At 35.8% G+C, this 16,268-nt stretch overlaps 1 protein-coding gene across 3 annotated transcripts in view; it reads left to right on the plus strand.

The window, feature by feature from the left end:
• Positions 1 to 16,268, plus strand: part of PTPN4 (protein tyrosine phosphatase non-receptor type 4) — a 111,653-nt gene that overhangs the window by 70,216 nt on the left and 25,169 nt on the right. For all 3 annotated transcript variants that reach the window (XR_003541594.2, XM_027725570.2, XM_027725571.2), the window contains exons 12-15: positions 684 to 856; positions 3,222 to 3,290; positions 9,965 to 10,099; positions 11,351 to 11,509. Coding sequence is in view for 2 of the 3 variants with exons in the window: in XM_027725570.2 (XP_027581371.2) it covers positions 684 to 856; positions 3,222 to 3,290; positions 9,965 to 10,099; positions 11,351 to 11,509 (536 nt within the window). In the remaining variant the exon portion in view is untranslated. The remainder of the gene's footprint in view (positions 1 to 683; positions 857 to 3,221; positions 3,291 to 9,964; positions 10,100 to 11,350; positions 11,510 to 16,268) is intronic.

Here is a 16,268-nt window from a genome sequence, read left to right on the forward strand (position 1 = left end):
AGAGTTGTAGGTCTGTGCCTTGGTATCTGAGCAGATTTAAAGATGAGCAGGCCAACAAAAGCTTAACTTGGAAAAGGAGTTTACTGCTTAGTGAAATCAGTTAAGGTGTACTTGTAAAGAGAAAGAAGATTGAACATAATCAGATGTTTCCTGACTTACAAAGGCTGTAATCAAGCTCAACAGGCAGAATAGCTGAGTTTGCTCTGCCATTTTGCTTCTTGAATTTACCAGGAACCTAATTAATCACCTGTAAGTAGGCACATCCCTTGCTCTTGAGATCAGTACCTGTTCCCAGTCTCTGAGTGCCACATATGCGTGACAATTTTTGATCTTAACTATAGCAATTTTGAAACAGGGAGGCATATTGTCTTTGAACTCTCAAATCACAGGATTTTTTTTAATGTAGTTTCTTCCTATCTAGACTTGTTTCAATATCACAAAACAGACTGTTAACCTTTGAGCAGACTCTTTTAAAAAAAACCCCAAGGGAACATAAAAATCCTTTAAAGAAAATGTAAAGGTATTTTCAAAGGGTTTGTTGTACATGAAGTTAATGTAAAATTAGAGAACCACTTCAAAAAGCATGATTTTAAAAAAATATCCCCAAGCCAAAAATATTTATATTAGTTTCAAAAGTAACTTGGAACAATGTTTATCTGAAATATATTTTTCTCATTTTTTAGCATGAATCTAGAGAAACATTACTGGGATTCAATATGGTGAATTACCGAGCATGTAAGAATTTGTGGAAAGCTTGTGTTGAACATCACACGTTCTTCCGCTTGGACAGACCACTCCCTCCTCAGAAGAACTTTTTTGCACATTATTTCACTTTGGGTTCCAAGTTCCGGTACTGGTAAGTGCTGATTTGAAATATGTGGGAAATAATATGAGAGAATAGGCAGCTCGTCAAAAAACATAAGAAATTATTTAGAATCTGTATTAAAAGGTGCCATAATTCAAGTAGCTTTTGAATCCTGCAACTGTTCCCCTTCCCTCTTGACCTAAGCTTCAAATGTCAGTAATTTTCTAAGATAACTTGAAAATATCATTATTGTATTATTAGTGGTTGTTATTGCACTAGTACTCTGATATTGTCTCTCAGGCTGCATTACTTGGCCTGCTTACCTGCTGGGTTATGTTTATCTTAAAAATGTTGTCTCGAAACTTCAAAGTCTTTGACCTGGTGTTTTTGATGAAACCTGTTGAGTCTCAGATACTGTTTGCAGCAACAGTGACGAAACAGACCTAAATAAAGATCAAATAGAAATCACTGAAAAGAAGCTTGTATGAGTGAAAACCACTTAAGCTCGATGTATACAAACAGGAACTAGGTAAAGACAAAAGACATACATCAAAACCAGAACTTTAAAAAATAAGGATGAAATTAATTCCGTAACTTTTAAGGATGAACTTAACAGTACAGGCAAACAGCTTGGAAGTGCACAGAATGACTCTGGAATAACTATAATCCCCATAATGCTGGAGTAATGCTGAAGTGGGTGGTGTTGGATTTTGCTGTTTTATGCTTTTTAGTTAAGAAATTTATCTCAGTTCAATGACTGAGTTAACTGTCTTTGCAAGTAATGAGGATGCCAATGGTTTAAATTGGGACTGAAATAGAGAATAACAGAGCTACTACTAATCATCCATCTAGAATGGCAGCAGTGTCTGTGACGTACAAAGGGAGATGATGAAAAGCTAGAAAACACAATAACAGGCTATTTCTGTCACACTTGTGAATTGCATAAATGTATAAAGAGGAAAGTAATTCAGTGGCTAACTGTTTATAGCATCTGGTTTGTGACCAGCACTCACAGTAACCATTTGAGAAACAGCATTCTATGATCCTGAACAGTGTTTGAGATGTGGTTCACTGTTGCTGTAGTGAAAATCTTTTAATTTCTATAAAGATTTTGAATCTGAATCATTGTGGTTATTATTAAGGATGGAAACTCTGCACCATCTCTGAGCAACCTGGTCTGGTGTTGACTGTCTTCACAGTAAAAATTTCATTTTGTTTTGTTTTGGTGGGTTATGATGATGTTGTTTTGTTGCCCCATCCTTGCCACAGGCCCTGATTAAGTAGGATACCTCGTATTTCTGTTTGTGCCCATTGTCTCTGGTCCTTTCTCTGGGCTCCCTTAAAAAACATCTGGCTGTATTTTTTACTTTCCCCTTCTGGCATTTATACATGCTCATTTGATCCTCCTGAACCTTCTCTTCCTGAGGCTGAACAGTCCCAGCTCTCTCAGCCTCTCCTAATACATCAGATGCTCCAGACTCTTAGTAGTCCTTGTGGCCCTGTGCTTGGCTTGGGGGACCCTGGAAGTCCACACAGCACTCCAGATGTGGTCTCAGTCATGTTGGGTAAACCTGCTTTCCAGCCACTCATTCCTCCTCAGGTGTGGGTCTTGGCATTTCCCTTCACTGAATTTTGTGAGATTTTAGTTGGCCTGTTTCTCAGCTCTTCACACATCCAGTAGTTCTGTAATATGAATGTGAAAATACTTAATTATTCTTTGATTTCATAGTGTAAATGTCCGTGTAAGGGACTCTGTGCCTTGATCTGAAGTTATTAATAGGAAAGTGGCTGCAAGAAGGAGTGTTGCTGGTATCTTGTCATCAATTCTTAACTGCTGATAGACACTCAAAAAAATGGTAGTTTTTTTTTTTCTAAAAGAGAAATTATGAAATAGTATAAAGAATCTTTGATTTGACACAAGACATCTGGTCTTGCATGAAAAGTCAGCAAGTTCCAAGATCTAATCTTGGTTTTGACAAATTGCATAGACGAATACAATCCTCATGTGCTTATTATTTAATTTCTTTGTGATATTTTGCTGAACTAAATAGCAACTAAGTTATTAGCAATTCGGGGAGTAGTTTAGCAGTATGAAGAAGATGCTTTAAGTTCCTGATAGTGGCTATAACAGGAAATGTTATAGTGTTAAGTGTTATGCAAAGATCCAGTAAGAAATTTCTTATTGCTTCAGATAAAAAGCAAAAGTAGATTTGTTACTTTTAAAATTAATTGGAAACAAGACCTACACTTCTACCAAATGCTTTCTAAGGTTACACTGTACTGAAGCTAGTGCAATTGCTTAAGCATGACTGAAAACAAACTTTAGGCTTTTTCTGTTGAGATGGTTCAATTTTGAACAAGAAATTGTTCTTTAATTATGGTGGATTCAGTGGTTTGATTTTGTTTTGTTTTCCAGTGGGAGAACAGAGGTCCAATCTGTGCAGTATGGTAAAGAAAGAGCAAACAAAGACAGGGTATTTGCAAGGTAAGTAATTTATACTCTTTAATATTTGCCCCTTTAAATATCTTCAAAATTCAGAATAGCCTTCAGTCTGTGTAGTTTGTTGTTATATGTATTAGCCCTTTTTGTGCTGTCTTTCTTGCAAAGAATGGTCTCTTGCCATTAAAATACTCCATTAAAATATTGAGTTAATGGGTATATTTTAGCTGCAATAACAACCTACAACTATACATGTGTATTTCCTTTAGAATAAGGTACAGTGAGTGTCTTATTTGGTGAGAACAGCTTTATCACTATAGTCCCAATGAGATATTTTTCCATGAAAAAATTGACTGGGAGTGAGCTGCTTCTGAAGGTATTTGGTCACGAGGTAGTTGGCTAATCAAGAATATATATTACTTAATTGCATTTCAGACTCCCGAGGAGTGTAGTGATTACAATAAAACAATGAAGGCATGGTTTTAGTTCTTTCTTCAGAAATTATGATACAGTATTCAAAAGTCAATGGCTGTTGCATCCATCAGGCAGTCTGCTCTGATCATTAACAGAATCTTTATGGGGAGGGGGCATGGTCTGTGTCTTTTTTATGCTTCTAATTTTGCTGAGATCGGAGATGTCTTTTTGCATAGTTGCCCCTTAAGGAACTCAGGTATTAAAATTTATGCTCGCAGACTTTAATAAGCCCGGCAACCTTTCCAAGAGCCTGCAAACGCTGTTTTTCAGAGCATTGCTGAATTCTGCCTTGATTTCCAACCCTGTCTCCACCCTTCCAACCACCCTACCCCTTCTTTTTCCTTGTGTATTATAATATGATTTGGGTTTTTAGCTGGGCCATACCACAGATAGGCAGCTGCATATCAGAAGGACTGGGGTACAGAAGTGCTGCGACATGCTGGTTCAACAGCTAGATTTTATAAAACCAATTTTTCCTGTGTAAAATTATTTTTTACTCTATTTAATTTACTTTGCAAATCTGGTTAGGTTTTTACTTGGGGCAACTTTTGTAGTACTCAGGAGACTCAACACTGTGACAGCCAACTTTTATTTCTCTAAATTAGAGTTGTAAATCAGTTAAAAACTATTTTACTTGTGCTCTGAACTTGGTGATTCCCCACAAGTCACTAGGATGGAGAAGAGCCGATACTTGGTTTCAAGGAGTATTTTTATCACTTCAGAAACTCTTATGCAGTAGATGGCACTCTTTCCTTTGCAGCTAAACCGAACAAGTGCTGCTGAGGTCACTTGTATTTTGTCATATATAGTTGGATACAATTGATAAAGTCAATAAAATGGAAAGCCATGGCTACAACTGCTCTGATTTTCATGAATCTTCTTGGCCTTTTTTAGTTAATGAAATACTCGGTTCTTCTGTCCTCAGTAATTTTATTTTCCACTGTTGCTTTTTGAATCAAGAATAGAACATTCATCCACGCGTTTTGAGTTTCCTAGAAATGTTGATGGCTGATAAATGTCTGAGGTATATATGGGTACATCAGCGAACTGAAATTAATGGCATGTTGTAACAAACACACCGTGGAAGGCTTTTAATAAATCAGCTGCTTCTTCCTCTGTCCTCCTCATCACAGTGTGAAATTAATGCATTTTCCATTTGAAAGACCTTTAGTCTTTTCAAGAGTGAAAAAGCTTGAAATAGAAGACATTTCTAGAACACCGTGTGGTTCAATAAGTTTAATCTAAGAACATTATCTTCAGTTCTTTGTCTTCTAAACATTTACATTTCAAGTTGAAGTGCTGAGTAGATGTTATCCCTTTTGTAGTCATATAGAGGACGAATTCTGCTTTTTAAGATTTTCCAGGTAAAATGTGCGTTTTGTTCCTGGAACTTGTCTTTCTCTTTCTCTTTATTGGTGTGTCTTTCTCAGACAAAGTCATGGTGGTGTTGAACAACTTTTTAAGCTCTCAAGCAGTGAGCTTCTTTTGGTAGCTCCTGGAAGTTCTGCTAGGTGTTGGTTGCCTTTAGTTATGAAACAAGGTACAGTCAGGTCTTTCGTTAGAATTAAGTGGGCACATAAAACAAATTTAAATAATTGCTTTTATTATTATTATTACATCAGAAGATTTATTTAAGATTGACTAAAAGAAATATTTTCAGGGTTTTTTTGTGAAGTTATCCAGGTTTACACTCAGTTTTCTTAACAGTATCTAATTAGAAACTACTTTATTTGAGCAAATACTATCTAAGCGAACCTTTGAATCATTTCATGGTAAGAAAATAACTCTGAGAGGTCCACTGAGATGTTACTTGAGCGATCTGTTTTTTCTAAGTTGGGGAATGGTGATTGCCACAAGTAATGACCAGCTAGTCTGGCCTTTGTACACTGGAGCATAGATACAGAGCACAAGACATAGAAATAAAATTTCTTAACAGCCTTTTGAATAAAACCAGTAATTACAACCTACAGTCAGCAGGTTTAGCTTTAAAATTAGCTGAAGGATTTTTTTCCCAAATTTAAATTTAATTTTTAAAAATTATTACTGTAAAGGATATGTTCTGTAATAAATTTGATATATTATGTAGATGCTGTTTTCTTAATCTTCTTAATCTTTATGCAGCAGCATATTCAGCATTTGGAAGACTGTTGCTGCAGTTGTTTAGGTTTTGGACATTTTTTTTTTATCATTTTCATTACAGCTGTTCTCTTGGCCTCATCTGTTGCAGGATATTCACAACCCACGAAACCCCATAAGAATTTCCAGAAACTTAATAGAAGTAGATAATAAGAGTAAAAAAGGTTCAATGAAGTAATGAATTGAGAGAATTCTTAAAGGGCTGCAAAATGCTCTATTTCTGTTGAGTTCCGCTGGTCCGCTCTGGGGCTGAGGGAAGGTACTTTGTGCACATTGTGTGACAGCGAGTGGGTGTCAGTCACTTGTATTTGCAAACTCCTTATCATTAAGTTGCAATCTCTTGTTTCTCAAAGTTCAGTCTTGCTTCAACTATGCACTTATTCAGGTTATTTAAATAATTTCTGAGGTGCTTTAAATTGCACTTGTCATTTGTGATGTTCCTTGCAGATTTGTATATAGTGTCAGTCTCTTGGTCTGAAGCAGTAGTTGCCAGTTTTGCTGAGAAATGTGTTCCCTGTACTCCTTGTCAAAATAGAAAGCAAGGCTGTGGCTCCAGGTTATATTTCTTTTAGGGACAAAAATGATTTTAAAGATTCCCACCTGTATTCCCAAACAGCACCCTTGTTCTCTCCCAGCTCCTCCAAGAGTTTAGCCCTTTAGCTGTGGGGTGCCAAACAAATTCTGTCTTCAAAAGCTTTTGTGTGCTGTAGCTGAGCTAATTATAATGTCATGCATTTTTTTAGTTGCATTATGTAATTTCATCCCTGCTACTCAGTTGTGGGGTATGTTTTTTTATATTTGCTGTACCATTACAGCTCAGAAGACTGTTTTTGATTTGGGAGGCAGGTAAAGTTTCCCATTTCTGTCCCTACTCAAATAGATGAGATAACTTCCAACTTTTTTAGGAATGTCTCTGCATATACACCAAAAATTAAATCTGAAAATGGCTTATTCTGTTACCTGTCAAGTTCCTGTGCTGGGTGCAATAGAAGCATCCAGGCTGAGCAAAGGTGGAATTTAGAAATTCAACATTTATCAAAACATTTCAGAGTTTTTTAAATCTTACTTCCCCCCTCTCATGTCCTCAGCTGCACTCTGGCTTGAGAAAATTATTTTAAGGTTGTAAGAAATTAGTGATACAGGAGAAATTTTTAGGAATATTTCACAGCATATCTTAAATGTTAATAAAAAAATAACTTATTGTTAGATTTAGAAGTGTTGACAGGAGAACCAAAATCAAAAAGCCACAGCAGTAAGAAGTTCAGTGCTGCAGTGTGGTAATTTTTTCTTTGAAATTTCTGCAAAGACAGGAAATTGAGGCAACAAACAAGAGTGGGTGGGACTCTGAGGTTAGAGCTGTTAATAAAATAATCAAAAGAAACCTTTGCTAAGAAATGCTGCAGCTGTTTATCATGGTAGTAAGGTATTATTTCTGAAAGATCAGACTCTATCCACAGCAAAAGGTGAGTTTTATTGACATTGTATGTTGTAAGAGGGAAGAAGGTGATGCTTTGCTTATTTTAGAGTTGTGTTCGTTTGATGAGGAAGTTTGCATAAACGGGGTTACAAACTATGACTTAAGATACGAGTGGAGTTTTTTGAAGCAGTCAAAAATGTAATTTTTGGGAAAACTTGGACTTTCCCCCCATCCTATATACTTCTGTGTAATTTATTACACAGAAGAAGGGAACGATGGTGCACTTTTACTGTTGTTGTGTGTTAAAAAAAGAAAAGCTCATCACCAATGTTCCTGTATTCCACTTGTTGCTTTTACACTGAAGGTAAATAAGGTTCAGTAGTTATGTCTGTCAGAAACTCCTGTATCTGCAGTCCTGTACTTACCTAATTTAGCATTGGATGTCTTATGGTCCTGTGCATTTTTCCCTTTCTTTGAATAGTAGAATCTACCTCTTGGCAGAGCTGGCTCTTGGTGCTGATCTGCTGGCTGCAAACCTGCTGTCAGGAGGGTCCAGTTAGTCGTGGCTTTGATTAACAAAAGAATAGGGAAAGGATAGAACTAGACATGGCTGTCAATTCTGCTGGTTTCTTCTGCTGGTTACCTGTTCAGAACTGCTCACATTTACGTGTTTGGGAAGCAAAATGCCTACGTGGTTAGAGTTGCTCACATTTGAAGCAAATTGCAGAAACTGGAATGTTGGTTTAAGTGATGATATCAAGCTAATTACTTTTCAATCAAATTAATACTCCCTAAATACCATGAAGCATGCTAAGAGACCGGATATATTTCTCTTGAGTAATTAAATAACTGATATTTTCCCTCAATATACTACTAGATTTTTTCCCTCAAGTGGAGTAACACCAGAAACAGTAGTATTTAGAATAGCCCATCTCACCTGTCTGAAATTTGTCAGCTATTATTTAGTAAGTCTTTAGAGCAGCAAAGCAGAATGGATACGTGTTCAGAACCGCTTGGTGAGGTAAAGATAAAAATAAACCCTCCACACACAGACCACCACTCCTTTAGTATCAAACAGTGTTGCCATCTTATGTATTTCTGCATGTGAAGGTAGATTATTCAATACAATTCTTGGCTGGTTATTGTTGTAGATGTTTTTGGTAATATTGAGGACGGTCTACTCAAGGTGATGGCTTGCATTGAGTTTTAAGTTCCATCAGAAGCAAAAATATATATTGTAACCAAGTTTCTCATTTTCGGAAGATGTAATTTGTGTACAAGTAGTTCCTCAATTTCTCCAAGTTCCTTCTTTCTGGAGTTGCACTTCCAGTAAATCAGTAAGGTGATAATGATGAAGATAAAGAACAATTACCACGTGTCCCAAGGACAGTAAAGGCAGAAATTATTTTGTGATCTGGGTGTATGGAGCTATACTGCTGATACAGTAATACGTTTTCACCTCATTGTGCAAACCTAGAGAGTACGGTGACACCATATGAAGGCAAATGGAAATGAAATGCTGTAGTATCACTGGAGTATCACTGCTGAATCAATGCTGAAGTATCCCTGGAACAAGAGAAGGTTGGGTAATGACAGAGGAGAAATTTGAACTATAGAGCACCATCAAAGTAGTAGAAGTAAAGTAAAAACCCACTAACACAAAATGTACAGGACATAAAAGGCTTGTTTAAAAGTATTTTTTTGTTAGCTGAAGAATTCCAGTTTAAAAAAAACAAACAGCAAAAGTCTGGGTATGTTTAGTTGCAGGATGACTGAACCATCCATCCAATGCGACGCTGAGAAAAAAAGCAACTGCAGTTCTTGGATGATTCATTAGATAATTTCCAGTATAAAAGGGAACTATAGTATTTCATGAGAGATTGCAAGTATGGTTTTATTTGTGCTTAAGAAATACGTGAAAGAAACAGCAGGAGATTGTAGGCATCCTAGCATGACTGGAGAATGGGAAGCAAATGTTTCCTTAATTTCAAGAAAGGGCAACAAGTAAAAAATACAATTCCTTTTAAAACATTGGTGATAATAACCTTTAACCTGAAGGACATTTCTGGCACAAAACCGAATGAAATTCATTTACTCACAAGGAAGTTTATATAGTATTACTGTATCTGCCTTAAAAGTGACCAAACGTGTTTTGGAAGAAGGCACATGAGGAAATCCTTGATGTGTAAACAAAATTTGGTAGCTCAGTTGCCATGTTGATGATTCCCCACTTTCACTTCTTCAAAGTCTTTGGGAGTTTTTCTGGACTGATTTTTTCAGTACTTTATTTTTCCTGAGATGGCTAAATAGTTGTGTTATCTAGAGGGGGTTTTTTGTTTGTTTTTGTTTTTCAGACCTCTCAATGATTATTCTGTTTGAGTCAGATTGTCTTTGAGGCATTAGAAGTTTAGTGAAGTTTAGTAAGTTCATATTCCATCTTACCTGTCTCCCTCACAGCCTAGCACAGTTTGTGGCTATTTCATTGGCATTCTTTTCAAAGTACAAAAAATGAAGTACAATAGATGGAGAAAATACAGAACTGCCTGTGTAAATATAGCGTTGAATTATTGCATTTCCTTACATATTGTTTGGTTTCCTGTGATTGAACATCAGTTGAATTGTGGTGAATTTTGTGTGATTTTGTTCTTACATCATGTAATTTTTGGTTAGTCATTTTACTTTCTTCTTCTAGATCCCCCAGTAAACCCTTGGCGCGGAAATTAATGAGTGGGATGGACTGGGAAGTAATGAGTAGGAACTCACTGTCTGATGATAGGTTGGAAACACAGAGCCTGCCATCACGATCTCCACCTGGAACCCCAAATCAGTAAGTAGCACCAAATCTTCTCTTCCTAGAAGTAACTGTCTGCCTCTAATGTGAGTGACCTACTTGTGTAATAGAAGGATTGATGGAGACAAATAGGTTCAATAATTCTGTGCTGAGTGATTCTCTGGAACATTTAGCTTCAGGTAAAAGAAATTATTTAGGGGTGAATTTTAGGTGCTTCTCAGTCAACCTAGAAAAAAAAATGTAAGATGTATCACACTAACCTAAACTTGAGAGCTTAAGTTTTCTCAAGCACAACTAAAACTAAATTATTAATTTGGCTAAAAAAGACCCTGATAATAAAATCTGTGTGATATTTTAAAAATAATTGGTTTAATAACACTTCTTAAAACATTGGAGGAAATTACTTAATTGGACATCCTTGCAGGTTTATTCCTCTCAATTTTTCTGCATTTCCCTTCAATGTTCACTGTTCACATGATAGAGCTTTCTGTTTTATGTTTAGTGAAAAAACATTCCTGATTTCTTTTGGAAGGTGACCAATTTTCTCAGTGTGCTGAAACTGGCTTAAGAATTGGTATTACCCAATTTTGTATTGCATAAACCAGAAAAATTGAAGATTCTATTGCAGCATATTATTCACAAGATTATTATTGTAAATATCTGTAGCATTTAAAAATTGCTGAAAAAAAATAGTAATAATGATGCTTAAAGCATAACATACTTAGTCATGCATCTTTAAAAGTCTTTTGAGGTGCCTGTGTCATTGTACTGGTTTTCAAATGGGAAAATTTTGTGTCACAGAAATACTAACACTCTCAGTGTAAAGGTTGTGATTCTTGTAGGAGAAGGTGCAGGGGATAAAATGTTCATCTTAAGGAATTCAGGTCGAGTTCTGACGCGAACAGAGCCAGGATTTGTCTTCTTGGGAATCCATTTTTCTTTTTGTTGACTGGACTGTCAGTCTCTTGGTTGGACCATATTCCTTTCGGGCTTCTTTAATTAAAAATAAATAAATTTAAAAAGTAGACATTTAGCATTTATTAAAATAATTTTTGAACACTTTCAAAAATAAAATTATGAAATATAACATGATCTGACAACATAATTGTTTCAGTGAAATCTTAATTAATTTAGTAACTTAATAATTTAATAAAAATATGTGTATGAACATGTGCTTACAATGAGAGGAAATAATTTTTTAAGCATTCTTTTCTAGTGGGTGGTGTCAGAAATGTAGATTAACAGTAATATTCTTGTCATGTTGCACTGCTCTGCTTTCCCTCTTAGTCGCAACTCTGCCTTCACTCAAGAAGGAGCCCGGTTACGACCCTCGTCAGTTGGACATTTAGTGGACCATGTGGTTCACACGTCCCCGAGTGAAGTATTTGTGAATCACAGATCTCCATCTTCCACCCAGGCCAACAGCATCATACTGGAAACATCACCGTAAGTCCTCTTCTTTCCGTGCTACTGTCTGGTAACATGCAGGGCTTCTGAAAATAAGTCAGAAATCTTGGCCTTTAAGAATTTACTGTTAAATGTTGGGGTCAGGGAGAGCCAGGCAATATAATAAAAAGGTGGCTGTTGTTTAGGGAGTACTAGAATAGGTCTTGTTGTGAAAATTAAATGATATGGAACTGAAGACCTGTATCTGACATACTCCAGGTTCAGGATTTCAATACCCCCACCCACTCAATCTGTGGGTTTGCTGTAATTTGACCATCAGTGTCTGAATGTGGAAGCGAAAGTTGTTATTTTGATAGATTGAAGTCTGTTGTTTTGTGATATAAGTCTAGAAGTGTTGCTTTTTGTTAAGGAGCAGAAGTGTGAGCAAGCTTCACAAACCATTTAGCCAAGATACCTTTTTGACACCCCAGCAGTTGGAGGTTGCTAGTATGTTTTGTATGTTGTTACAGAGCTCATCTTTATTTTTTTAAGATGGCAGTCACAAGCTTTTTTTCTTTTTTCCAATTATGCTGAATATTCTTGATACTGTAAGCTTATTATGCAATGGTGGGCAAAATAAAAACTATTACTGTGTGTTAGGTTCAGAAGTAAGACAAACAAACGTTGAGTTGTTCAAAGATTTGAAATGCTCAATAACTTGTGTCTAGAGTACAGATGAACTGGGTAAAAAAAGATGCAATATACACCTTATTATCACTGTACCTTCTTAGTAGTAATGCCAGATGTGCCCTCATAATTTTGTATAAACTCCTTTAGCAGGGAAATTGTGCAAATGGTTTCAGAACCATTTGAGAACTGTAAAATAGCACATACATAATCACATATTTGTAAACAAACGGTGTGTCTCAAGAAAAATGAATCTGGGAAGGTATTTAAACACGTTTTAAAACCTTACTTGGACTGTACTTTCAGTTTAATAACTATGTGTAAGTTTGGAGAGGGAAATAGAATGCAAAATTTTTGAAGTTTTGTAAAATAGCACATGACACTTCATAATAGGCTACAACAGTTATAATTTCACGCTCAGCTAGTTATTCAACTTTGAGGGTTATATAATAGCAATTTGACCTAATAATATAAAATCTCTTTTTTTGGTGGGCTTTTTAACCTATTCACATCAAGGCACTCTCAAAACTGGAACACTTGTGAGTCTTTTCTCTTATTAGAGTTTTGTTGTTCAAAGGCCACACAGGGTCAGGTTCCTTCTGTTCCAGAATTTCCAACTGAAGTCAGTTCATGAGAAACACTCAGTGAGTGGCAGTGATACAGTGAAATAAGCACAATTCTTAAATGTTCTCTTTATATATTCTTATGCCTTTACTCTTAAATTTTACAGACTTCCTGAGTGTTCTTAGGATTTGTTTATTTATTACCTGATTTCTTGTGTAAGTCACCATAGAAATGAGTCTTAAAAAGAGGGGAAGTGGTTTTGTACATTAGTTGTGCAACTATGGCTGTTTTGTTTCATGATTTTGCACTTAAACAGAAAAAGTATTGCTCTTCCATCACTAAGTTTTAGGGGGGTCGGTTTTGCTTTTTTTTCCTTGTTGGAAGCTTAAAAGTGAAATTTAATCTCCCAGTATAGATATCTAGAATAAGAGATTTTTAAGAATGAGGACATGGACTGTCAAAAATATATGAACCCTATTAGGGTCTTCTGAAGGTTTCAGGTGATGTTACTGATTCAAGATTTGAGATTTATGAGGGGAAGTAGTAGACATGAAGTTCATATAAGCTATAAAATTTTAAGTTATACTTTTCTACAGTCCAAAAAACTATTTCTTTAATAATTTGGTCTTTCTGAGTGAAAAGATTTGGGGAGTCCATCTGCTAATTTGTAGGACATTTTTATTTATTGGCCAAATTTACATATGTAAGAAAGTCCGAGGGGCTAACCTGATAGGCAATAGGTTTAGTCATCTTTTTGAGTTTGGAGTCAACATAGCAAAAGAAATTACAGTTTCCGTGCAGTTCAGAAGGATATTATAGCTTAGCTAATATAAGCTTTAATTGCACATCTTTTCTTCATTTCATATGCTATTCAAAACTAAATTGAGAGATTCGTGCTTGTAGTTCTCCGAGGTAATTATAACCTTAAACTGACAAGCACGTGATAAGTGTTTAATTTAATAAATTTATGCGGGTGTGTATGAAACCTTTGCTAAATATATTAAAAAGATCAGACCGGATATCTGTAACAAAAATACCCAAAGCTTGTCAGTGCCAGGGTTGTGTGTTATTTTATTATTATGTAAATTGCTGAATTCAGTAACAGAGAGCTGCTTTGCCTGCAAAATAGGCTGCTTTCACTGCCATTGTCTGAGTATTCATAAGGAAATTCAAAGCTGACTGGGCAAATATAAAGCAGTGAAGTTTTTGCCCAAGGCTCGATTGTTAGTTCTCACAATTCATTATGCTAATATATTACAGTACTTCCATCGCTGCTTGCAAAATGCCCATTTAAGTAACTTTTCAAATCTTTTCTGTAAGTTTGTATGTTTGATAGGAATTTATTTGTGTTTGTTGACATATATGTACAGACATCTAATCAAACATAAGATCCATCCTTTACTTTTATCGGAATCACTTCTTTTGTGCTTCTACTTGTGTTTTCTATTCCTGTTTTTATTCAGTTTAAAACTCTCAGGAGTAATTGTTTGCAGGAAAATACATAACTATGTTGCCCTTTACTTAAAAGGCTGAATAATCTGTACTGGCCAGACATGAATGAATGAATACATAGGCAGCTAAAAATCTCTGGGTGACCTTTGTAAGTCGATGTCTAAGTAGTTTATAGCTGCCTTGAGGATTTGTTTTGCAAATGTTGACAATCATCATATTTTTCTCTCCACAAAAATGAATTTAGAAAAGCTACTTGTCCTGAAAAATAAAATGTACTCTTTTTGTCTGTTACTTGCAGTGAAAAGTGTTAAGAAATATTTTTTTTCTTCCCTAGTGTGTTTTGAACGTGATGTTTTTGAGACGTTAGACTGAATAATTAGTACTTTCTTTTTTCTTTTAACACTTAAGGAAAAAAATATTTTCTGAAAGTTGAAATTAAGCAAAAAATGAGAAAAATAGTTAAGATCTTTTCAAATGTGCTGTTTTCATACACTGACAAAAATGTTAACAGTTTTGTTTTCTGAGAATATTGACTAATTTTGTTTAAACTGAAACAGAAAATGCGTGGTCTTTCAAACTGAAGTGTTCTATTTCCCATTTTTCATGCTTTTTGAAAGAGGTTCATCCTTTTTTTTGAAATCACTGTAGCCAATTTTGCTCAGATTTTTTTGTTTTTATTTTAAAGCATGCCTGAGAACTGCCTTTCTTGAATTGTGTTGAGACAAATTACATGGTATGGAATTTGATACATGACTTAGGCTTTCTAACTTGCAGCAACTTGAAATGTTGTGCAGTCTCATACTGAGAGTCTTGCCCTGCTAAGAGTTCACTGAGGCGAGACCAGTGAGTACAGTAGGGCTGCTCAGTGGTTACCTGTGCTTTGGAGGGAGGTTGTGCAATGAGTTACCTCTGCAGCTTCCTGAGAACGAGAGGGGCCATGTCCTGCTTTTGCTCTGGGAGTGTCCCTCCGTCCCTGCATGGTGGTCAACCCTGTGATGAACAGTTCACCTTGTTTAACCAGCAGAGAACCCAGGCTTGTCCAAAAAGTCAGTGATTTTTTTGGTTGCTTGGTGTGAGCTGCCTTAGCCAAGGGAGGAGCACCAGTTCTTCAAGGAAGCGGCCATGGGTGTGTGGGTGGAAAAACAGAGGCACCCATTTTTGGTGGTAGCATTTTCTTTAGATTTAGCTGTAACCTGTAACTTCATTCTCAGTGGTTTATGGGTTTGCCACTAGTATCAGTGGGCTGTTGGTTTACGTTCTTAAATTATTTAATAGCACCTTTTAATGGGGTAGAAGGCATGTGTCCTTGCTGGTATTTAGAAACTGGCACTCAAACCAAGTTAATGGGAACTATGAGGTAGCTGCCCTTTTGGGCCTTTTCAAATGTTCTTAATTCTTAAATATAAATCTGTATAATGAAAGATGAATCATATATTTATGTAATACAAATTATACAGTTAAGCTTTTATTCCAAAAGGACTAATAAAGGAAATTCTCCATATTATACAAAAAACACAGTGAACATTTTTATTAATCTAGAATAGAGTGCTTGCAGATCTAAATCAGAAGTAGAACTTTCTGCTATTTCACTTCAGTAATGGTGTTGTAATTCAACTAAGAACTGCATGCAATTAATGCCATTTTTACTAGTGTTTCAAAGCTGCATGTTTCAAAGGGTAATGTGTCCAAGAGGGAGAATAGACCAGAGTTCTCTTGCAATGTATCCATATACTTTTAAATTGAAAAATTAAAAGATAACACTGTCATCTCCAATGGGCTTTTCCAATAAATACATGGGTGCAGTTGAGTTATGTTCAACTTGGCCTCCTGTTTTTTCCTATTTTTAAGATCAACAGCCAAAAAGTACTGTGGTAGCACTGTATTATGCTCCCTGTGTCCGTTTATAATTTAAATTGCAGGCATTAATTTGAGATGCAAACTATTGGATTTTATTACTGAGGAAAACATATTAAGTGACATATCAATTTGAGAAGTTTTTTTTAGCATGTGTGCAAGGTATAAATACAGTGATTTTTATAATATTCCAATATAAACTGGGTTAAATATTAAGTGGCTTAAGCATGCTAAAACCTTTTTTAAAAAAGTCACGGGTAAA

This window comes from Pipra filicauda, unplaced genomic scaffold (assembly GCF_003945595.2).
Source record: "Pipra filicauda isolate LSUMZ 115617 unplaced genomic scaffold, ASM394559v2 scaffold10_size6260569_pilon, whole genome shotgun sequence".
Classification (NCBI taxonomy): Eukaryota; Metazoa; Chordata; class Aves; order Passeriformes; family Pipridae; genus Pipra; species Pipra filicauda.